Source organism: Leptidea sinapis, chromosome 29 (genome assembly GCF_905404315.1).
Source record: "Leptidea sinapis chromosome 29, ilLepSina1.1, whole genome shotgun sequence".
Lineage (NCBI taxonomy): Eukaryota > Metazoa > Arthropoda > Insecta > Lepidoptera > Pieridae > Leptidea > Leptidea sinapis.
In genome coordinates, this window is record NC_066293.1 from 11,020,291 (window position 1) to 11,044,591 (window position 24,301).

The 24,301-nt window shown below is 36.7% G+C and overlaps 1 protein-coding gene across 3 annotated transcripts; it reads left to right on the top strand.

Annotated features, from left to right (window-relative positions):
* Window positions 1-3,211: 3,211 nt before the first annotated feature.
* LOC126973448 (uncharacterized) lies at window positions 3,212-23,465 on the top strand. Of its 3 annotated transcripts, none has more exons than XR_007731353.1 (2): window positions 3,212-8,299; window positions 22,180-23,465. XR_007731353.1 is itself a non-coding variant. In XM_050820715.1 (2 exons), exons 1-2 carry the CDS (start codon window positions 7,774-7,776, stop codon window positions 19,811-19,813), a joined length of 651 nt encoding a protein of 216 aa, XP_050676672.1. In that variant the 5' UTR covers window positions 7,617-7,773; the 3' UTR covers window positions 19,814-20,502. The 3 variants fall into 3 exon arrangements, 1 of the variants encoding a protein (XP_050676672.1); XM_050820715.1 differs by lacking the exon at window positions 22,180-23,465 and adding an exon at window positions 19,689-20,502 and having other exon boundaries at window positions 7,617-8,299; XR_007731352.1 differs by lacking the exons at window positions 3,212-8,299; window positions 22,180-23,465 and adding exons at window positions 18,283-18,859; window positions 19,689-20,502.
* The last annotated feature ends 836 nt before the right edge of the window (window positions 23,466-24,301 follow it).

The following is a 24,301-nucleotide window of genomic DNA, read 5'->3' on the forward strand; positions in this document are numbered from 1 at the left end:
TTAATATTTAAAAAGAAAGAACTATTTAAGATAATGTCAATAATGTTAAAGAAAAAAAAATATTTGAACTCAATATAAGTTATATGCATACACCCTTTTCGTTATTCGCTACTAATAAATAAATTAAGTTAAGTCAGAATACGCAATGTCTTTTTCATTTATCTAAGTTTGTTTCGTCAATAATTTAATGACTAGGATGCCGCAATTGCTCGTCGTACCGCTTCGCTGCGGCGTATATTTGAGCGAAGCGAGGTAAACTAAATGTGTTCAAAAACAAAACAAAATGAATCCAAACAAAAACAATAAAAATAATCTTTTGGAATTTGGCGCCATATTTGGTCACATGACTCATGAGAAACTTGTGCTGATTTGCAAATTCAAGCTAAATTTTTGAATAAATATAAATAGCGCGTGCTAATTTAGAGTAATTTTTGAATGTTTGTTTTTAATTATAATAATTAAATCAAGTCTAAATTCAAAGTTCTGTCTCGACAATAACTTAAGAAAATTTCTAAAGCTTTCTATGAGTTTAAAATTTTTTAAAATCGGTTCAGAATCGGAGAATCAATTTAACACAGAAATCAATTGGACACACCCGGTGGGAGCTCACTCAGCTTCGCTATTAGTCCTATCTCGTAAGCTGAGTAGTTATCATAGCTGTATTATTTAGGCTTTTTGAAACTTGAGCACGGACTTTAAACAAAATATTATGTAAGTTTAATATTAATTGAAATGACAACCTATATAGCCCAGTGGCTCATGCTCCTACTGAGCTAAAGGTCCCAGTTCGGATCCCAGGTAGGTGAAAATAGGTTATATATTAGCGTTATGAATAGCTGTTTACTCAGCGCACTTCAACTTAACTACAAAATTTCATATACAGAGTGGCAGCTGCCATGCGCTCCCCAAAACCAAAACATAAACAGTGTTACTACTCTACCTTCAAATTTATGGATGTAAGACGACAAATGGCTCTTCAATCATCGAACGATGCATCAAAGTATAGACGGCTAAATAGACAAATCTCCAAGTCATTGACTCGCGATATACACCGTCATAACGCAGATATTTTCAAGGCGGCCATTGAGCGTAACAAAGGCTCCAAAGTATTCACACGAGATTATTAATAGACAAATAATAGGGAGAGCCAAGTGACGTGGCTAAAGACCGGTGACAGCAGGGTCGTTTCATCTAAACCAATACTTTTGAGGGAGGTCGAGAAGTTCTACTATACTCGTGTATAATATGCACGGGCATCTGTGACAAACAAGGCTCAAGACACAAGAGCCAAACAAACCCGGCACTATACCGAAGATGTCCCGGACGTCAGCCGTTACGAGATTAGTATGGCCCAAAAACAGCTTAAAACATCAAGGCGCCGGGGGATGATGGAATTACAGCCGAGCTGAGCTGGTGGTACTCCAGTGCTTAAGATCCTCCAGAAGCTATTAAATTCTGTTAAATTCTGCCGATAAAACGCATGAAGAACTATAGGCTCGTATCACTTCTGTGCCATGTATATAAGCTGTCACTCGTCGAAGCCAACTCGTATGAGTAGCGTTCGGGAAGCTCCTTAAAATCTAATCGTCCAAAATACCACAGTGTCTGAATACGAAGTTTTTAACCAATGTGTGTTGCCAGTGAAGCTATACGGAACGCAGACGTGGTCGCTAACTATGGGCTTTATTAGGATGCTCTCTGTCGCTCAGCGTGCAATGGAGAGGGCTATCCTCGGAGTTTGCTGATTTCTGTAGATTATTTTTTTAAGTGATAATGCTGTTAAATGTTGTCTTGCCATAAATACTGAAACAAAGAAAAACAAAATTTTCTATTGCAAACAGCATTTATTACTTTAACAGTATGTTATAGGCTGCAAGTCCTAAGTAATCTTTAAAAATACGCGACATACTTTTAGGTACTATCTTCATCTCCCGAGATATACTCTTTTGTTTTTGGACAGGATTTCTTCGAATTCTTTCCCTTACTGCTTTGACCACATTTTTCGTACGAATACTACGTGGACGGCCAGATCTTTTTCAGTCACAAACAAAGGTCTCATTACTTATACGTAGTAATAGCCCGGTTCACAAACATTTTACTAATACCAAGCCTGTAGAATAGAGAGTTGTAAAAATTAAATTTAGCTCCATACCTACTTTGTGTAATGCAATCACAGCGATTCGGTTCTCTTTATTACCCCACTCCATTTAAATATCGTAAAATATTGGACAATGTATTGGTGCCAAAATGAGAAAACTCAATGCACAATCATATAAAAATTTCAGATTCCAAATCCAAATGAAAATTTTGTTTGCTTATTTTTAATTTTAACAGTGTTTATGGCCAGACTAATCAATAATATAATTATATTTAAGTAGAGTAAAATGCAAATATACAAGCGTTGAAGCGCTTCGTAAGCTTTGAGTCTGCCGAAACATGCAAAAATAAGTTAACATTTTTTTCTTATGCTTATATAGCGGGGGGCCTTTGTCCAGCAGTGGGCGTCTTCCGGCTGATGATGATGATGATGCTTTATATATTAAAATCCATCAACTGAACCCAAGTTTCATATTAAAATTCAAATTATGTTAAGTATATTGGTTCGCACAACATTTTTAATTTGCTTCCGATTTTTTTATAATTACATTGGCGTTGAGGCCATGAGCACATATTTTCTGACCAGAATATTTAAAAACAATATTTTTCAATATCCGCGATTACTAGAACGATTTTCAAATTTTTCACCGTTTAGTAACCAATTATATTAATTCTAATCTATTTTCGATCAAATAAATTTTGATTATATGGTAAGATTGTTTGTAGCAGTTTTAAATCGTGCGACGTGCAGTAGCAGTACTAACAGTGCAGTTGCAGTGGTCGTGATCCGGAGTGTAGACGGAATAATAAAATAATTATTTTATACAATGTACCTGCATAAATAACGTAATTATGGAGTAGAGAATTTCATTTTGTGTATTCTGTGGGTCATTTTCATAAATATTTATTACTTTTATTATTTTCGGGCCTACAGACCTGTATCCTGTACCACTAAATAAATAAATAAAGTCTCTCAGTTGTATAAATGTACTGTTTAAATTCTCTGTGGTTGTAACTTGTAGCGGTACACCATATTATTATACTCTTTGCGGTACACCAACGGTACCTACACGATAAAACATGTACCTACCTACTAAATATAAATTTTAGGGTTTGCAAGTCTTTTTAAAGTGAATACAAAATATTAATATTTATTTCGGGGGCGAAATATTTACGGTTTCTGACTTATGCAGTGAATAATAAGATTCATAAGAAGGAATAGAGTTGATGAAATCTTTAATTTATTTCATCTAATGGTTGTTTAATGTTTTCTTGTCTAATACAAAATGGCCCCGGCGCGACGATCCATAGGAAGAGTTGTTATGTTCCTTTTGTTTTTTAGTGGTCCACTAATACGAAAAAAATAATGTGTTTTTGAAAAACTTTTTGTAGACTAAAACTTTCATTCCTTCAGAGTTACATAATTAGTAATGTCTTGTCATTTGTCTCCTTGAGTTTTCATTAGTACTGTAGTTACGAGACTTGGAAACAACTGTAGTATATGAAACATGATGTTTTCAAGTCAAAATTTGCCAATGCATAGAATTCATTGAATAACTTGTTTTGTTGGTCACTGTTTATTTACAAATTGCATTTATTTGGAAATGGACACAATCCTAACTTTTGTGTCTTAGCTGATACAGTTATGGCCTGCAATTGACATAGTCCTCTCTTTTAGCACATCTTAATTTTTTTACATTCAGGGCCCAACTCTCATTGTTTCTTAATATCTTCTTTGGTTTCCTTGCAGTTCCGCCTTCTTGTATTTCTAAACTTCCAGCCACATCCAGTCTATCTTGTAAAATATCTTCCAAATCTGAGGAAGAATGCTGTTCTGATGGACAATATTTGGACCCTGAATCTGTGAAGATTTATTATTAAGATTATCAAATCAGAACCAAAAATCACTAAAAAATATAATTATATTTTTTAGTAAAACATTTAACATCAAAACAAGCATGATAATCCTTAATTTGCTGTACTTACACCACAGAAAGAGAACAATTAAACAATAAAAGTATGTTTGTAGAAACTTGTTAACAAAGTTTTAGAGTTGAAAAAGTGAGCCGTTTTGAAAATTGACAGCAGCTGTTAGCCTATCCCGCTAAAACTATGTGTTACCAGTACTGCTCATAATCATAACCATGTCTTGTTGATAGGTTTCTACTTGGTATAAAAAAAGCCTTTTTCATTGATCTCTCTTACTTTCCCTTATCCACACCTAAGTTGAGACCAATTTCATCAAGTCCCTGTATAAATTCTTCAAGTAGCCTCTCTGATTTCATTTGCTAATTCAGATTGTCATTTCTATATTTGAGTATATTTATTTATATTTTATTAGGACTTATTAAAAAATACTTGAATCTATACAATTACACATTATTAGATGTACAACTTATTAAAATGATGTCTATCATTTAATAAAACATCATTTACATAAGTTTAATACTTATTATATACAACAAAATTAGGTAAACTATGAATATAGGTATAGACCAGTATTATTATTAGTTGTTACAATTTAAGGCCATAAAAATCTTATTGCTAGTTTTTTAAATTTGGGTAATGTCATGAAATATATTTTATAATTGAAGGGTCTATAATGCACCATAAGAAACAGTTGTCACCAGTCTCATATTATTTGTTTTGGTGTAGGCTACATATCAGATAGCACAGAGAATCAGACTACATCTTCAGACTTTTGGAATCTATTAGCATTTTGTTCCACTTAAATATATTTTTCCCAATTATTATATGTTGGCAACACCTAAATTTGTCTTTCACCAAATCTAATGATGTTATTGTTTTGATTCATTGTTCGCAAAACTTTGCTTATGGATAATTTATTGATTTTGATCAATATTTCAATATTTGGATTAAGGCTACTTTGCAATTCCCTATTCAACTTGACGATAAAGTCAGACACACATTTCTTTGATTATATTTGTGACATATTCATTCAAAATAAGTTTATGAGCATCAGTTTCAAAAGCATACCCAAGCGTAGTGTAGAGGTATATCGACGGTTAAAAGCGACACTGAGTGGGTTAAAAAAAAGGTAATGAGGTACTTCCACACATCAAGATTTCCATACCAAAAGGAACACGAGAACATCCAACATACGGCATTACCTGGGCAAATTGTAACGTGGACTAAATGTCACGTCTTAAAAATAATAGATACACAACCAACATGATTCTTCTTTAATATTTAATATAAGACTTAAGTAATTGCATACATTTAAAGTGTTAGTGTTACCCATCATCATCATTGTTTGTACTAGATTACCTGCCTACATTACTATTTTATAATTATGCTCCGACCTAATTGTTGATGTGATTAAATGAAAAGAAAAATACGGTTTTAGACTTTTTATTAAAAAAAAAACACAATTATAAAAGAAAAATAGTTTTCACAAAAAAATACAAAAACCACTAACAAAGTGTGGTAGTTACCACATCAAAATAAAGGGTAGGAAAGTTAAAGGAACTACTATTACTTTGGGGTAAAGGAACTATTATTACTTAGTGGTCTTTTAGACGATAAATCTTATCGTAAAAGCACTTCAAACAAATCGACTGCATAGCAACAGGTCAATTGTTTACAATGTGTTACTTAACAGGCTAATTGAGATCAATATTAAAATCAAATAATATATATTAATCAGTCTTAATTAGGTATCTCCTGAAGATTAATTTAAGTAGGTCTTAAGGACGCAAAAACCTTAAGAAAAAAAGTGCACAATCATCACAAAATAGATAAGTTGACTATTGGTCAACATTATCTTCGATGTCAGTATCGGGCAAAGTATCTTTCACCTTTTTGTTGAAAGTTAAAGATTGCCATTGACTCTGCCTGAAACTGTTGAGGTATAACTTGGTCTGAGCAAAGCTTCAATAAATCTTTATGTTTATTTTCAGTAATTGGAAGGGGTGTAGGATAGCAGTCTGGTAATTCCAGAAACTTTGTTTTGGACGCGACTTCAATACGGGACACAGGTGTCTCCGGATCCATGGAGAATTTAACCGTTGCTGATGTACGGTTCTTTTTAAAAGTGGCGACCCGTATTTTACTTATTTTACCCACAAGATTTCCCACGAAATACTTGTCAGCGAGTAGGTCCCATCTCTTAAAATCCTTGTGAGTTAAACGCTCAACATCAAAGGGCTTTGGTTTTTGTCGTGCCGTTTGGAATACCGTATACCATTGAGAAGGAGCCCAAATAGTGGTATTTTTAACCTGGTTTTCAATCGTCTCATGTGCCGAATCGACGGTCATGTAGGTATGACCGGTAAGTAAGAAATTTATTTAAATAGATTCAATAATTCTGCAACGTTGGAGAGTCTCGTTCAGCATTGCAAGAACAATTTTGTTCCGATTTTGACCGGGACAGCAGTCACAATAAAGAAGAAGTCGTCTTATATTCCCGCGTTCGTCAAGCTTCGTTATGTATTTGCTTAATATTGTAGCCATCTCATTGGCACCGCGGTTACCCTGGCTTTCGTCCCAATAATAGCAATAAACATTGCGAGTACCATTTTCGTAAATAACTGCATTTTAAACGGCCAGCTTGCGTGTATAAAACAATAACATGCTATCACCATACGGTGTGTTCAAGACTTTTTGTAAGTCAAAACTAATGCAAATGGATGCTGAGTCTTGTAAATGAATAGTTTTGTGCATCTTGTAGCGATTGTATGTATGGTCTTTCTCAATAAGGTGTACTTCGTGAGCTAGTCGTTGTTCTGGTGTAAGATCAGTTTTATTTTCGTACTGACAACATTTCAGGCATTTGTCTTTTTTCGGGATATGGAATGCTATATTAAAGTTTTCATTGAAAACTTTTCGGAACATGGCCTCCGAAACAAACGTCAGTCCTTGACAGATACGATGTTCTTTATACTTTCTATATAAATTGGCCAAGTTTTTGTATTCTGCTGGAAGGTATGTTCGAGTACTATCCTTCCTACAATAATGAGAAGGAACCGCTGGTAAACATTTTATATAGTTTTCAACCGCTGCCATTTCATCGTTACTGGTTTTGTTGGGGGGTACACCTTTACCCCTATCAGATTCTTTGGCACTACCAAACTCATCGGCAGTCGAAACCGTGTAGTAAACTTTAGCAGTAGCAACTTCTCCATTTGTTTTAATGTAACTCTGACCAGATAACCGTTTTTGGGCAGCTTGTTTTCTCTTATTTTTAGGAACTCTTCTTCGACAAACTCTTTTTCGACGTCAAGAGTGACTTGCTTCCTTTTCTTGCCGTTTCGTTCCGGCTCCCACTCATCTGAGCTTCCTGCATCGCCAAAGGCGTTTAGCAAAGCTATCTCTTCGTCTGACATATAATCTAAATAAGATGGTTTCTTTCCTGGACGGGTGATTCTAAATGAGGAGGATTGAGTGTTGTTAGCGTCGGTTCCCGAAGATGTACCTGGAAGAACTTCCAACGGTTGTAGGGAAACATAAGAGCGAACGAAGATCGGCTCGGAATTTGGAATACTTGATACTTAGCTGGACAATACCATTGTAGGTGAATCATTACTGTTGAGTTTAGTCGCAAAGGATGTGCTAGGAACATCTCGGAGCGATATTCCAAAGAGATTTGACTCGGTGATTGGCGGCGTGGAGTTCCAGCAGGCAGCAGACGCAGTGTGGGGCACGGAACTTGTGAGGATGGCAGACGCAGCATACAGCGCGGAGCTCGTGAGGATGGCAGACGCAGCGTCGGGCTTGGAGCTCGGGAGCACGGCAGACGCAGCATACAGCGCGGAGCTCGTGAGGATGGCAGACGCAGCGTCCAGCGCGGAGTTCGTGAGGATGGCAGACGGAGTATCAGGCGCGGAGCTCGTGAGGATGGCAGACGCAGCGTCCAGCGCGGAGCTCGTGAGGATGGCAGACGCAGCGTCCAGCGCGGAGTTCGTGAGGATGGCAGACGCAGTATCAGGCGCGGAGCTCGTGAGGATGGCAGACGCAGCGTCCAGCGCGGAGCTCGTGAGGATGGCATTCGCTTCATCCATCGGGGAGCTCGTGAGGATGGCAGATGCAGGGTCCAGCGCGGAGCTCGTGATGATGGCATTCGCTTTATCTGTCGGGGAGCTCGTGAGGAAGGCAGATGCAGGATCCAGCGCGGAGCTCGTGATGATGGCAGACGTTTCATCCGGCGCGGAGCTCGTGAGGATGGCAGACTTCTGGAAAAAAGGTAAGTAGGTTCAGTAAAATAATTATAACTTGGTGTGAATGTGCGTGCGTGTGTGTCTTTATGTATTGTGTGTTTATTATTATGTTTAGAGTAGTTTCTGTGCTCATGTTAATAAATCGCAATACCCTTTTTGTAATAGTACACTGGAACCTCTTTAACTCCAAGTAATGAAATTTTAATCTTTCAAACGTTTCGTCGTCGTCATTAACCAAATCCAAGAAATCATTTAGCTAACGGGGAGGTTTGTCGTGTCCTGCGTAAGTTCTCACTTAGTAACAACCTATTGTTTACATTTGTGTACATCTGGGTACCAAATGTTTATTTGTTTCGTGGAAAGTGTCACTCGTTACTTCTTGTGCTGTCTACATGGAACTTTAATTTACTGTTATTCAAGAAAGAAAGAAAATTTTAAATTAAAAAAATAGTTATTCATAAGCTCATGTATAAACATTAACTTGTATTTCTCATGGTAAGTGAACTGTATTCTTTTTGAAAAATAAATGTCTTAAACCGTTTCTTAGCAATGGCGTACACTACCTTTGTTGTAACCAACATAGATACCTACATAATTGATAGATACTTACATCAACTATACTTGAGGTTCAACAACAAAAATATAAAACAATAAATTATTTACCTTATTAAATTCAGACAAAAGGCTCTTGCGACATCTTTTCTGGTTTCGTATGACCGATGTTTTTAGAGCCATATCCAGAATATCTCTATTTCGACCTTTTCTTTCCATGTTAACCTAAAACAATACATTCAAAATAATAAATATCAGTAATAAGCACCTACTTAGTAAGTAATCAATCACAAGTACCTAATTCGATACCAAACTGGTTAGAGTAAAATAAATAACATACCATTGACAGGAACTGTGGCGCAAGTTTATTAAGTTTATACAAGCTCTCGCCGTCACTGCACGCGGCCGACTGATTTTGGAATATGCGACTCGCTAAATAGCTACTTGAGTCCAAAAAAATATACAAATTGGCGTAAGCACCAATCAATAAATTAGCATTGTAAAGTAATACGGCGTAAGCGATAGCGTTGTATTAAAATAGTAAATGGTAGTAGGGTATAACCGATATTTCAATATTAAATTTGATTTTAGTAATTGCGTATAAGCGACAACTACATTGTAAACTTGTAAATGGTAGTAAGGTATAACCGACAGTTCAGTATTAATTTAGATTTTAGTAATTGCGTATAAGTGATAACTGTATTGTAAACTTGTATATGGTAGTGAGGTATAACCGACTCTAAATGTTTTTGACGACAAAGGCATTAGTTCCAATTTTCAAAACATGTGGTAATGGTAAAGGGCCGTAAGCGTCCTGAATCTCTACACTAGTAAGAAGTAAAAATACATTACCGACTATAAACCAAAAGTGATGCCATTTTTACAGGGGTACAAGCGCTTTTAGTGTAAAAAAGGCCTAAAACTCGGTCGGTTACACCAAAATTACACTTCGAAAACGTAGTTTCTTGCTTGGGCATAAACGACAAAAAAGTCATTGTAGAGCTATGGGAGTAAGCACATTCGAAAAAGTTGAAAATTTTAAGTAGGATGGCATTCAAAATTAATTTTAGACCAAAATGTCGCTTATGCCCTATTACCTATTAACCGTCGATATGTGAATTTCTTGAACTGTTGTAGTTAGTATATTCATATTTGTATGGGTGTAGATGACTGTTCAAAATTGATCGCAATAAAAATATTAGGCTCTTGAGAAATTTTGTGGGGTCATCATTTTCACTTTCAAATACTTTTAAAGCTGTTTTGATCTTCCCCTAATATGCTTTGAATGTCATATATAGCAGATTACTACCATTTTCTTGTTCTTGGTGCACATCTTTCTAGTGCTTGCTTGCTGTATTGTTTTTGACCAAAATAGTCATCCACTCCCTAATAAAAGTCAGTTAGCGGCGTGGCTGAGAGGGGTCACCTTCTTCAGAGCTTTCGACTGATCCCTCACCTGGCATGTCCTGCTCGGATTCCGATAGTCTTGCTTTCCTAAATTATCAATTTCTTCGTCGGAGATTGATTTAGCTTCATAAGCACCATTTCCGACATCAACTTCAACCATCCACGACATCACGTCGATTATTCATTTTTTCTAAGAACAAACATCATATTTTAAAAATCTAATAAAAACAAAGCCAAATAAGGCATTATGTATATAAAATAACCGAAAACATCCTAAATTAATGTAAAAAAAAATACTTTTGTAATTAGTCGCGCGGATTACAATGATTGTAGTCCACGCACTTCCATGACCTCCTGTGGCACAGCCTTGCGAGGCCTGCACTTGTGGTGGCTATTAGCGTGTGGCTTGACCATTCATTGATTGTCATGAGAGTGTCAGGAGGGGCAAGAAAAGAACGCAAACCGATTGTGAGAAATTATCGATTTTGTACATGCGACCTCTCCACTGTTAGTATAACTTGTAATGAACAGTGATCTAAATGTGCTTTTAAATGTGTGGCAATCTGGATTAGTTATTTTTAAAATTGTACGCCCGCATTTGTCCAAAAAAGTTTTCAATTGGATCACAATTTAAATAGCGCGGGCGCATTACTCTCATATTCTTTTAACACGTTAACTGTCATGTCAGGCACCGGTGCTTGACAGACATGGTACCTGTTAAGGCCATATCAGTCCCGGGTCCCCACTAACGCCACAGTATGTAGGTCTCAGGGAGCGGTCCAACACGTTAAGCTTGTTTTTATCTATTAAAATTGACTGACAAGGCCCTGCGAAAAACCATGTTTAACTTGGCCTAACGTTTTTATATTTAGAACTGGATTTATTTCGGTGTTCATTGGGAAAAATTAAATCGACACAATGAAATTCTAAAATCATTTAATAGTTTGAAATAATCATATTTTGGGCTTATACGGCTTAGAAAATTACAAAAAAATAGTAATTTAGAGTAATGTGTCAGAGAGTCCAAAGAAAAGGTAGATTTTGGCGTCCCAGATTAATGCTGGTATACCAATTATCGGTATATAATATATGACCTTTTTGAAGATATTCTTCCATAAGTGGCATCACAACATTGGTTGGGGTTGTAGTTTTGGTTTCGCGTCTCTTTCTCGGCTAAGTACGTGTGCACGCATGTCCCTTTTATTATTGAAATGCAGGCAAGAAGTCAAAAGTTTAAATCGCTTAAGGGACTTATGTGCACGGAAACAGACCATTGTAAAAATGTAGTAAACGGAGGCAGCAGGCAGCAGCACTTCTGGGTCCAACGGAGTGTCCAATGACTCCTGGTACAGCTCGGACCACAAGAAGGGCAGCACCGTGTCCTCATCCTCGTCCTCCTCATCGGAGTCGCTTAATTCACCTGTTTCAACGATAGTATCGATATGAAACCACACTACTCGATTTAGGGCAAGAGTTAGTTAGTAATACACAATGCATAGTTACCATAATTTAAATGATGCACTATCTCGTCATCAGTAAGCGACCTCCGAGAGGGTTGCGGTGTCCTCGGTTTACTGGCTGTGCTGCTGCTTCCAACCTCTATAAACCTGTTACAATATACTGGTTGTTTGCTTTGTAATTCTATTTTATTGTACAACTAGTAGTTGCCCGTTGCATTCGTAACTAAAGGTTTTATCTCAATAAAATGTTTAAATAGGGAAAACAGAGTGAGTTGTCATACTGAAACATGCAGCGCAAGCCGTTGGTATAGCGACATACCATTCGGCACGGACACACGCCAAGAAAGGGAAGATATTAGTAGGATGAAGAGTATACATTAATTCAGTAAACTGTTCTGTAAAGGAAATCAATGTTCCATAATTTACTTACATTGCGGGCGAAGGTGGTAAGCCGCCATGTGTGTCGATGGTGGTGCTGCCGGTGATGATGATGCAGGCTCCTCGACATCCAACAGGTCACAGTTTTCTCTGCAATTAATTGTCTCGTGTATGAATAGGTAAAATAAATAAAAAGCTGTAAGACCTTTTTTTACTTCAAAAATGATTGATGCAATGTATGTAGAAATCGAATTGAGCCACGAAGAATATAACTAGTACGCTAATATAGTCTGTTTTCTAATAAATATTTACGGGTTCCACGCACGTCTCTTCCGAGGATGCAAGGGAGTCTCGAGGGGCAGGTCCCTTGGCATTTCTGCTATCTGCAGAAGCTGGAGGCTAAAAATACTAATATGCATAAATAATACAGTACAACACTATGATGTACATCAATGACTCACACGATAGCCAAGTAAGTTAGTAAAAACACTAAAACTACTTGTCAACTGCATCTGATCGTCCACCTCCACGCCCGAAGTGCAGACGAACCCTAGCGCGATGCGATGCAGCGTAGCCCCCCCCCCCTCTAGACGCCCCCGCCACGAGCTGCTCGTCCACCTCCATCTTCAAACTCCCCTATTTTCATCGGTTGTCGAACAAGTCATAAGCTCGATTATACCAGAAGTGTGTCAGGCGTTGATAGGAGTATTGAAAGAACAAGTCAAGGTAATTATTTAATTAAAATAAATTATACATACTGAAATACAAATAATTATTTAATTAAAAGAATTAAACAAAGTCTTCAAAATTCATATCTGATGAATTTTGGCTATTGTTACTGTGTGGGGAGTACGGGGTGTTATAGGAAGAAGAAGGGCCTGCTGTGTTTAAGTCTACATAATTAGTTTCGTTATTTGAAGCGCTGAAAGAATTTGATGGGCGTGAAGATTGTTGGTTTTGTGTAGTTATAACCACTGTAGCCATAATTTGGCATAGTATTGTAATAGCCTTGATCAGCACGCATAACGATCTGAAATATTTCTTGTTGGATTGCGTTTTTTGTGTCCCTTGAGAAGTATTTCATTTTTTCTTGTATGAAATCGAACAAAGACTAGTTCCATATCCTGTTCTGGTTTATTTGCCGTATGTTTCAAGATGCCAAAGGCCTCTTTTAGCATTTGTAGCTTGGGATCTGCTTTTAGCTTTTTATTGGAAGGCTCAAGTGATGTAGTGGGACTGTGGGCATTATTTTCGTCCGTGTTTTCTAATTCCTCAACCTGCAAGCAAAATTGTGTGTTCATTTATAAGAAAAAAATATTTTTTTTGTAAATCGACAAATCGTAAAGAATGGCTGGAATGCAGCAAAGAGTTTGAGAAACTATGGCACTTTCCACATGTAATTGGCGCTATCGATGGTAAACATATTCTTATCCAGTGCCCATTCAATTTTGGAGCGGAATATTACAATTATAAATCTCAGTTTAGCATCGTATTGATGGCTATTGTAGATGCACATTATAATTTTATGTACGTACATATTGGGACTCAAGGAAGAATTTCGGATGGAGGTGTACTACAAGGATGTAGTTTGAACAGGATGATGGACGAGAAATCTTTAAATTTACCGGAACACGTATCCCTACAAAATCGAAATAGGCTACTTCCCTTCTACTTCCTCGGTGATGCAGCATTTCCTTTGGGAGAAAATTTAAGGAAACCATACGCAGGCACCCATCCGAAAAGATCAAAAGAAAGAGTTTTTAACCATCGGAACAAGAAGCCGAAGAGTGGTCGAAAATGCATTTGGGATTCTTGCTAGCGTTTTTAGAGTACCAAGAAAACCAATGCTACTGCAGCCAGAAAAAGTTGATACGATCGTAATGACCCTAGTGCTTCTGCACAACTTTCTAAGGCGTTCGTCCTCATGTTCGGTATTTACACCCCAAGGCTCTTATGATAATGAAAACACAGTGACTGGTGAAGTTATACCGGGAGCTTGGAGAAGCGAAGCAGAAGGAACATCGTTTCGTCCGTTATACGCCATTGCTCGTAGTTCAGCGGCAAATTTTAAAGAAAATCGTGAAGAACTTGCAAATTATTTTATGAATGAAGGTAAAATACCATGGCAAGATATGTATGCATAAAACGGAGAATGGAAAAATTCTACCCACCTGTTTATTAGCGTCTCCAGCCTTAAGTCCTTCTCGAGGTGTGAAACGATCATTTAGGAATCCTAGCACCTTAAATGCACACCATTTACTCTCGTAAATCTCTTCTGTAGTAAGAAATGTTAAAACAGTAAGATGTAAAACTTAATAACAATAAACAATTTATAAATATAAACAATAAATAAATAATTTGATTGGTGTGACAAACAAACCTTTCCCCGTTCCGACTGATTTCTTAGTTTTCATCTTTTCCCTTCTAAATGAGGCCAATAAATTAACCATTTTTTATTTGCATGTTTGCCCACTTTCATTCAATAAACCTCCGATTATAGCCCCAGGCATCTTCTTTCAAATGTTTTTTGTAATAATTTTTGCCCTTAGGGTTCCATAGTACACTATGTTCCCTGTAGGCGTCTATGAGCGAAAGACATTTCTCTTCTGACCATTCACTCATCGCAAATACTCGGAATTAGCTGGTTCGCAGCAGCAGCAACAATCACACGTACCGAGCAAACCGGCGAGACAGTAAAATGTTTCTCGGCCGAGACAGTGTAGTAAGCGAGTAGCTGTTCACACACGTTTTGAAATAAGCACAGTCAGTTCAGTTCTATTGAGACTAAAATTCGGATATGATGGATCGTAAAAAGATAATTAGAAAATATACAAAGTTACTTATTCCACTATTAGTAGATGAATTAAATGAACTGCTGGAAATGGAGCATTTGGACAAGGCCATGGATGTTGAGAAGATCTAGTTTTGGCGCCACAAACACTATTTTTAATGAGTTAGAGGTAGAAGATCCTGATGAATTTTACACAGTGCGTGCTGCTGCCTGGCCAGTAGACAGCTACCGTAAATGCATACAACATGAGACAGGTTTAAATTTCAATTCACAGTATAAGGTGTAATTCTTAATAATTATGGTTTGAAATTTTACCAGAACATGAGTCTCTATCTAAGGTAATAGGAGCATATTGCAATATTGAGCCAATCAATGTAGTTTTTTTTATATATATTTATTTCGTCTTGTCTCAATTTACCTGCAACATGCGGTAAACATAAGACACCTTATAAAAGTCATGGTTTCCCATGTAGAATTTCAATGTTTGTTAATTGAGACGTTAAAAAATAGCAAAATATTGAATTTGCGCAAATTAAAACAATAATAAATCAGTTATAATTAGAGGTATTAAATAAAACAAAATATTATCTCCAAATCTTACATGATCTTTTACTAGTTCTTCAAAAATCAAATAAAAATTATATAAAATCAAAAACAAAAAACAAACTTCTTCATAAATCGTCAAAAAATAAATCAACATAAATCTTGATTTTGAGACCGAAGGTAATTTGAGATCTCAATTTGCCCACATGTCTCAAATTAGCCTTTAACACTAAGTAAATTAATAACATTTGCAACTTATAATAAAATTTAAACATTGAGATCAAAAGTCTAAGCTATTAGGAACGTTTTATTGCGATACATAGGCTATACCTAGGCATACCTACGCTTTGAAGTGCGCACAAAAAATATTATTTTACACAATTTTATTAGTCTTATAATTAAATATTAATATTAAAAATGTATTATCCCCTTTTCACTTGAGTGGGCTTAATTGTATTTATTATTCGAGAAGTGTCACTTGTCATCATGTCATCCACTGCTGGAAATATGTAAATACCCTTTGTAGCTGAAAAACATATCATGAAGCGACAGGTCACTTTTCCGTCGCTAACCATGTTCGTAACTTGAGCAATAAACTTCTTTTCAGTTTGTTTTTTCGTATTCTCATTGTAGAGTAATTCTACAACAACAAAAGAATCTGGTGAAATCTCCGAATTATTTATAATTTCTGTATCGATATCTTTAGAGCAACCAGTACCACCATCACTAGGTACAGAAACTTTAAATTGATCGTCAGTATAGACCGATTGGTCTACAATGAGTGGATCTTCATTTTCTTGGTTCTCAGTATGTGGGATGTTAGTTATACGTGGTGACGCCGATCTTTCATCATCATCAGGAAACATGTCATGAACATCATCAAAAAACACTGTGTCGAACTCATTATTGTCATCGGATGATGAGTTTGCAGTATTCAAAACTGCTTCCCTCCATTCTTCTAAATCACTGCAGGAAGTGCTTTCATCATCGACGATCTTTTTTTTTTTATTACGTTTCGTCTTAGTCTTTAATGATTCGGATAAGTCCTCCACTGTTACACCTTTACCTGGAATAACTGCCACCTTTTTTTTCTTCGGGGCTGTGCTGCATTCATTTGTTCGCATATCTTCGAGATACATTTTAAACGTTTCTAACCATTGCTGAGATGCATTATTATGGATTTCTGGATCTTCCTGTGTAGGCAATCTATCTAAGATTCTTTTTTCATTAATTGGATATATCCCAGCTGCTTCAAATCCGGACTTCAAATTTTTTCCCATATTTTCTATATTATCCAGAGTTTGCTTCAAAAGCCTCGGAAAAACATGCTTCGGCATTACTCCTCTATTTTTTTCCTTCCAAGACAGCAGAACAGACCTCCATTTTATTTTTAATGGTCGAAACACTGCTACATCGAGGGGTTGGCACAACCCCGTACTATTTGCCGGTAAACAAACAAATTTAATATTATAGTCAGTACACTTTTGTATCACATCTAATGAAAAATGACTGCTCAGATTATCACCAATTACAACCACGGGTCCTCTGCCATTAAACGATGCAACATAAGGAATAATGACCTTCAAAAACCAATCCTCAAATATTGTAGTGTCAAACCATCCACTCCGAGATCGGTTGTAAACTGTATTTGGAGGTCCTCCTTCCGTCCAAGTATTATATAAATGTTCCGCTTTATAAACGACGTACGGTGGAAGCAGAACACCTGACGCTGTCCCAGCAAACATTACGGAGGTACTTGATTTTGATGAGTCAATGATTTTATGAGCATGCTTGATACCTCGACGTACCAACACTTTCTGGCGTCCCGGGTCATCAGACATATTAGTCTCGTCAAAATTTACTATTGCGGCCGGATCTACATCCTCCAAGGTGGTTTTTAATTCTTGGAAGTATGATTTTAATGTCTCCTGCGTAACTCCAGCTCTTTGGAGTTTAATATTTTCTGAGAGCCTTACAGATAAAGTGCTTTTATGGTGCCGTAGAAAACCTTCCAGCCAATATCGCCCCGGTGAGTTACCTTTGAAACGTGTCTCATTTAGACCTAGCCTATCTAGATGTGATTTCACGAGTAAAGATAGGTCTAAACCTGATAGTGTATAACCCCAAGCAGCAGCTGTAATGATTGATTGGACGGCCGACTTTATTTAATTGTAGCCTTCGGTGTTTTCTATTTAAAGTTGCTCGAGGTATTTTAAATTTTTCTTCCGCTTCCCTCAAAGTCATGCCAGTGTCAACTGCTGCCATAGCAGCTTTCAAAGTGTCCTCACTATAATTTCGGTAGGGTTTCGCCCCGAGAACTCTTCGTCTTCGCGAAGACATAATTACTGAAACAAAAAAAAAATAATGTATCATCAATAATTAACATAAATACTTGAAATTGAACCACTAACGATTTGAATAAAATTTGAGAGATATGCACCTAATTTGACTCATAAGCACCTAATTTGAGACATGGTCTCAATTTTCCATCATAAAAAGAAAATGCGTCCAGTTTGAGGAAATTTTAAATTTATTCTGGCAACATTTAACAAATAGTCTAAAACATGGAGTTTTTTTTGTCTATGGGAACATGCTTCACAAGATGGGATTGATTCATCGATTTAAATCACAGTACTTATTAGTTAATTATCAGAGTTCTGAGGTATATGTAGTACATCAATATATTTCACAAACAAATTAATGTCTATTTCTCGAAAAATACTACTTACCTGGTAAAAAATCCTTCACGACAGCAAGTATGGAACCTCACACAACAAATTTGAAACTGAACTGTCAGTGTTGCCAAAATAATAATGATACTACATGTAATAATATATGCCATGGAAGTTTAGTCTCAGTTTACCTTCGAGTCTCATGTTATACGCATTTACGGTACTCGGTTTGTCTACTCGTATGCCAGTAGCTCGGCTCGCCTTTGCTGTCTACACCACACCTAGCTACTGCTGAGTCCGAGTCGTGTCGCGATGTCGAGTGAACTTGTTTTAGTAAAAAAAACGGTGATACGCTCTATGACAACAATTTTATGTCAGGAATTGGAAAATATCTATAACCATAGCCAATATAAGAAAAAAGAGCGTAAGAAAAGGATTTGGATTAGAGAATGGATGGCTAGAAGATCTTTAGGAGCAACACGTATGATTCTCAACGAGCTTTACCATGAAGACCCCCGAGTATATAAAGCAGTGATGAGAGTGACACCTGAACAAGTCGAAAGACTTTTAAATTTGATAAAAACAAACATAGAACGTCAAGACACATTGATGAGAGATGCCATAGCAGCAAGGGTAAAGTTGGAAGCAACTCTGTGTTTCCTAAGCTCAGGAATGTCATTCAGACTGCTATCAGTATTTTTCAGGATATCTAAAGCTTCTATATCAAAATTTATACCAGAAGTTTGTGACGCTATTTCTGAAGCTTTGGATGAATATTTTCAAGTAAGTAAAAGTTAATTAACTCAATAATACATGACGTGTGACTCATTCATTTATTTTTCAAAAACAAATTAAACCTTAACTAAAACATTATTGTATGTTGTTTACATTAGCATTTATCATCGCTTTGACTATTGTATCATTAAAGTCAAATAATTGTCCTGGTTGAACTGCCTGCTGCGCAGAAACCGTTTCTAAATTGGCTGCCTCGTATGATGAATGTGATGATTGGTGATCAACTGATTGAAGTGGGTGGTGCACCAAAACTGTTTCTGTAGGCTGATAAGTTGTGCCTGGGAAGGACACACTGGGTCCTGATGATGGTGACGCTATGTAGGACTGTGGTGACGAAGCACTGTATGAGGAAAGGGCAGATGCGTTCCGAGCGTATTATAGCTCTTTTTCGGTATCGTGAAAGTACTTGTTGAATTTCATCTTTGGCATCTAAAAAATCTAGTAATGGGAGCTGCCTCAATTGAATAGCGACATGTTTTCCAACAACATCATACTCGTCTTCATGTCTAGAAGAGCTGGAAGATTCTATAGTACTGTTTAGTTGTTTCAGCTCATCAATAGCTGCTGTAATTCCGCTCATTTCTTAGGCAGTATTATGTGATTTTTTAGCTTTACCCGGGTTTTTTTTTCTTTGTCAATGTGCTGTCACTGGAGTAGATTGATCTATCATCAGATTTATCAATAGTTTTATCACCCGTTTTATCATCAGTATTTTCATCAGTGTTATCCGCCATGTCTTGACTAACAGCATTTTCCAAATCCGCCGGTGTGTTGTCTTTCTGCAATTGAAATATAAAATGAATATTATATTTTTCAGGTACCAAGCAGAAAGGAATGGGAAGACGTACAAGTAGGATTTCACCACAGGTGGAACTTTCCAGGATGTTGTGGAGCCATCGATGGCAAACATGTGGTGATTCAAGCTCCGCTCAATTGTGGTAGTGAATACTACAATTATAAAGGAACTAACAGCTTGGTACTCCTAACGATTGTGGATCATGACTACTGCTTTAAATATGTGGACATAGGCTCATATGGGCGAAATTCTGACGGTGGTGTTTTCCAAGCTTCATCATTGTATCCAGTGTTGGAAAATGGCACATTATTGCCAGAAGGCAGATGCTTTTCCTATTAAGACGTACTTATTGAAACGCTATCCCAATGAGACTACGACAGCTGAAAAAACTTACAATTACAGATTCTCTAGGGCAAGACGCATAGTAGAAATTGGATTCGGTATTTTAGCATCTTGCTTTCGCGTTGTAGGAAAACCTATCCAGTTGCAAGAGGAGACCACAATAAAAATTATTCGAACTACATGCGTACTGCACAATTGGTTACGGAAATCTTCACTACACATCTACACTCCTCCTGGTAGTGTAGATTATGAAGATATTACAAATTTCACTGTCAACCTTGGAACGTGGAGATCAGAAATAAATTCATTACCGAGTATCGCCCGATCGCGAACAAATAACAAATCAAAAGCAGTTGCCGAAAAATTGAGAGAAAAATATAAAAACTACTTCTATAATGACGGTGCTGTCTCCTGGCAAAGTCGTATGATTAATATATAGAAATGTAACCAACTACATTTATCAGTCAAATAAAGAATTAGGTACTCACTCAGATTGGATGTTGTTTTCTTTTCTTTTAAATTAATTGTTTTCATTATATAATCCATTATATCAAACCATTTTATGGATGGTTTGTACACATCGTCTGCGCCTGCGCCACTCTTCTTGCTTTTTTCGATTTTATTCACTTCTTGATTGTAGGTGGACCGTAATTTTTTTATTTTCTTGGTTACCTCACCGGTGTTATCTAGGTGAATTTCTTTTTCGATATGTTCCAAAGATTCTTTTCTCATATCTCTATTTCGATAGTTTTTATCGAAACAATTCCATAGGTTTTCTCGTTCTCTGTAGAGTTTCATGAATGAAATATTATTGTCAGAAGACCATCTATCCGTACCCATTTCGAACTCGATTTAGTACATAGGCGTAGCACACAAAAAACACGGCTTCCACTCACAACTGTCCGGCTGGCACTGGCGAGCTACTGCGGAACGCGTTCAAACGATACGAGCGACGCACGAGCCGCTGTCATGTGCGAGTTGCTGCCGGGCGAGCAGGCGAGTGAAAACAAAAAATGTTGAAGTAACTCGGATGCGTGCTACTGACCAACTCGCACGTACGAGTTAATCGTAAGTTACGTCCAAACAGTGCGAGTAACTGCTGTGCAGCTACTCGGAAGGCTTACTCGTACGCTAGCTCGCACTGTGTAAACCAGCCATAAGAATGGATGTACAACATTTTGACACATTGTTAGGAAATATTACTCCATTGAAACAAAGGAAAGATACAGTCATGAGAGAAGCTATAACTGCAAATACTAAACTACAAATAGCGTTATGCTATTTGGTAACTGGCGCGAGCTCTGTAAAAAGTCTGCAAATAACGGTATATTTGCAGGCTTTTTACAGAGTATCTCGGGCTGCAATATCATCACTCATACTGGAAGTCATGGATGCAATATTTACTTTTTTCTTACATACTAAAAATAAAACTTGAGTGAATTTATTACTTTTTTATTTATTTCAAACAAAGGCTACAAAAAAGACAAAAATAAAAATCAAACTTGTTGTCTTCCATCTGTTTCCATAGCTGCAAACATCGCAGCTGCTTCGATGTCATTAGTGCTTATAGAATCTGGCGTAGCGTTGACATTAGGCACTGGAGTAGATGTTGCAGCAAAGATTGTTTGCGATGTAGAGGGAGCTGGTGTTGGTAGTTGTGGCGGAGAAGCCACATAAGTTTCATCAAACTGATAATAGTCATTAGTCGTGTCTGAATATACAGAAGACGGTGTTTGGTAGCTGTGATTAGAAAAAGACGAAGTAGTTCTTTGTCTAAGTTCTTTTATCCCAAATTCTGTCAAAATATTCTGGATTCTACTTTGTGCAATTAGAGCATTCTCTGCCGATAAATTCTTAAGTTGTAACGCAACACTCCTTCCAAACACATCAAATACGGTTTCACTCTCAGAATTTATCCCATCATTTAACTTTTTGAGATCAGAAAAATCTTGAAAAATTTCTTTAGTTCTCTTTTTAGCTCTCGCAGTATTTCCAGTGGCAGTCGTAGTTACAGTAAGTGGTGCTTGCTGGTCGTTGCTTGTATCAGCTAATACTTCCTGGTTGATGTTTGGATGCGAAGATATAGCAGAGCTACTATCCTGAGAAGCTGTGTCTTCATTAGTAAGACCAGGAATCTGTGAAATGAAATGAAAGTAAATTATTGTTTCAGGTACCGCAGAACAAAGAAGAGTGGAAAGAAATAGAATTAGGCTTCAGAACAAGGTGGAATTTCCCTGGTTGCCACGGCGCTATAGACGGGAAGCATTTTAATTACAAGGGTTCCAACAGTGTGGTTATGATGGTTGTGGTGGATCATGACTATTGTTTTCGATATGTAAATATTGGGGCTAATGGAAGAAATTCAGATGGGGGGATATTCAAAAACAGCAAATTACGTAGTGATCTTGAGAATAATTTGCTTCCAAAAGGAGGATTTTTAGTTGGAGATGATGCGTTTCCACTAAAATCATATTTATTAAAACCATACAGTGGCACAAATCTTTCAACGAAACAAAAAATATTCAATTACAGAGTCTCTAGAGCACGGAGAATCGTCGAAAATGCATTTGGTATTCTGGCAAGCAGGTTGAGAATTTTTCAAAAACCCATACCAACTAATGACGAAACCACCGATAAAGTTATTCGCGCCTCATGTGCGCAGGCACAATTGGTTACGTCTCACAAGTCTCGGCCATTACTTTCATGGGGTTGTGTTGATGAAGAAGATATAGATTCAGGATCCTTTTCTGAGGGGAGTTGGAGGCGAGAACTTATAGCTACTTTGCCAACTATCACTGATCACAGCACCAACAATGCAGCACGTACAGCAAGGGAGCTTCGAGATAAATATGCAGAGTTCTTCAGTGGGGCAGGTGCCGTATCGTGGCAAAACAGAATGATTTCATAATTTTATTTAAGAAATAGGGAAAACTAGGGAAACTTCATCTCTAAGCGACATATTTTAACGATGTTATAGATATTTTAATCGGTAATAACAGTAGAAATCTCCCAAATGTACGGTGAACTGGTATTTTTTCATGGTAATTCGGCCGAAAACTACTCTCCCTGATATTATATCAGGAAGAGTTGATTATTTATTAATTTATGACCGGAAATATAATAATAACTTGGCCTCTTTCGAATGTTTGATAAATATTGAAATTATAAACCGGGAAGTATAATACAGTCAACGACGGTAAAAAATATAATAAATTAGCGATAAAAATAAAAATAGGGAATCAAGTGTCCCCAGTCTCCCTTATCTACATTATAACATAAAAAGTAACAATAAAAAATAAAGTAAAGTATGCATTTATTCATGACATCACAAAACATATATACATAGTTAAATTAACAAATAAAAAAATACGGGGTCATGAAAAGGACACCCACTCAGTATTTTTGGAAATGATTTCCAGTACTGATTTTCAGTAGGTACCTACCAAGTCGACTCGTTGACAGTAGCTGTAGACAACACGGTTCCTTTTATTATAGGTCTTAAAAGTGACCATCCAAAGATAGTAGAAAAATAAAATAAAAGAAACTAAAAGATTGAATTGGAAAACGAGTTTAAAATATTTTTATTTTAATTTTATTAAATAGGACATATTTTAATTTTTTATTTTATTTATTCATGCTGTTTATTTTTGATTTTATGCCTCTGAACATTTTTGTTTTTCTAATAGAAAAGATTTCAATTTGTTTTTAAAGGAGAACAATTTTTTTTGATCTTTAATAGGTGGCGGCAAATCATTCCAGCATTTGGAGGCGCTGTATTTAAAGCTACCCCTAAATGCTGCGGTACCGTGTAGAGGCACTTCAAGGAGAATCTTGCCGTGACGCGTCTGATACTCTCATTTGAGTCCGATAACCACCTAAGCCTTTTATATAGGTAAAATGGTATTCTGTACTTAACCACGCTAAAAAGTAACGAGGCAAACTGAAATTGCAATACTTACATTTTCAAAAAAAATTTTGTTTAAATCTTTTGAAAACACCTCTCCCATCTCTTTCAGACATTTAATATTTGAAGTGTACACATTACTGAGACCCGCTCCGGATTTCTTCGATTCTTGAATTTTTTTATTTTCTTGTTGGTACGTCGACCGTTACTTTTTTATTTTGTTTTTAACTTCTAGTGTACCGAATCCCGTTATATTCATTCTATTAACTGTGGAATTATATGCTGCATCCCGTTTTTGCTTTATCTTGTATTCAGGTGATTTAAAGTTCCATAGACACAGATTATTTTATATAACCGTATAAATTTAATAGTTGTTTCGACGTCCTAT

Bases quoted from the DNA above. Each gene is read 5' to 3' on its own strand.
- LOC126973448 (XM_050820715.1), top strand. From the start codon at position 7,774: ATGGCAGACGCAGCATACAGCGCGGAGCTCGTGAGGATGGCAGACGCA. The intron at 8,300-19,688 runs GTAAGTAGGTTC...TATATTTTTCAG, and splicing joins GGCAGACTTCTGGAAAAAAG to GTACCAAGCAGAAAGGAATG.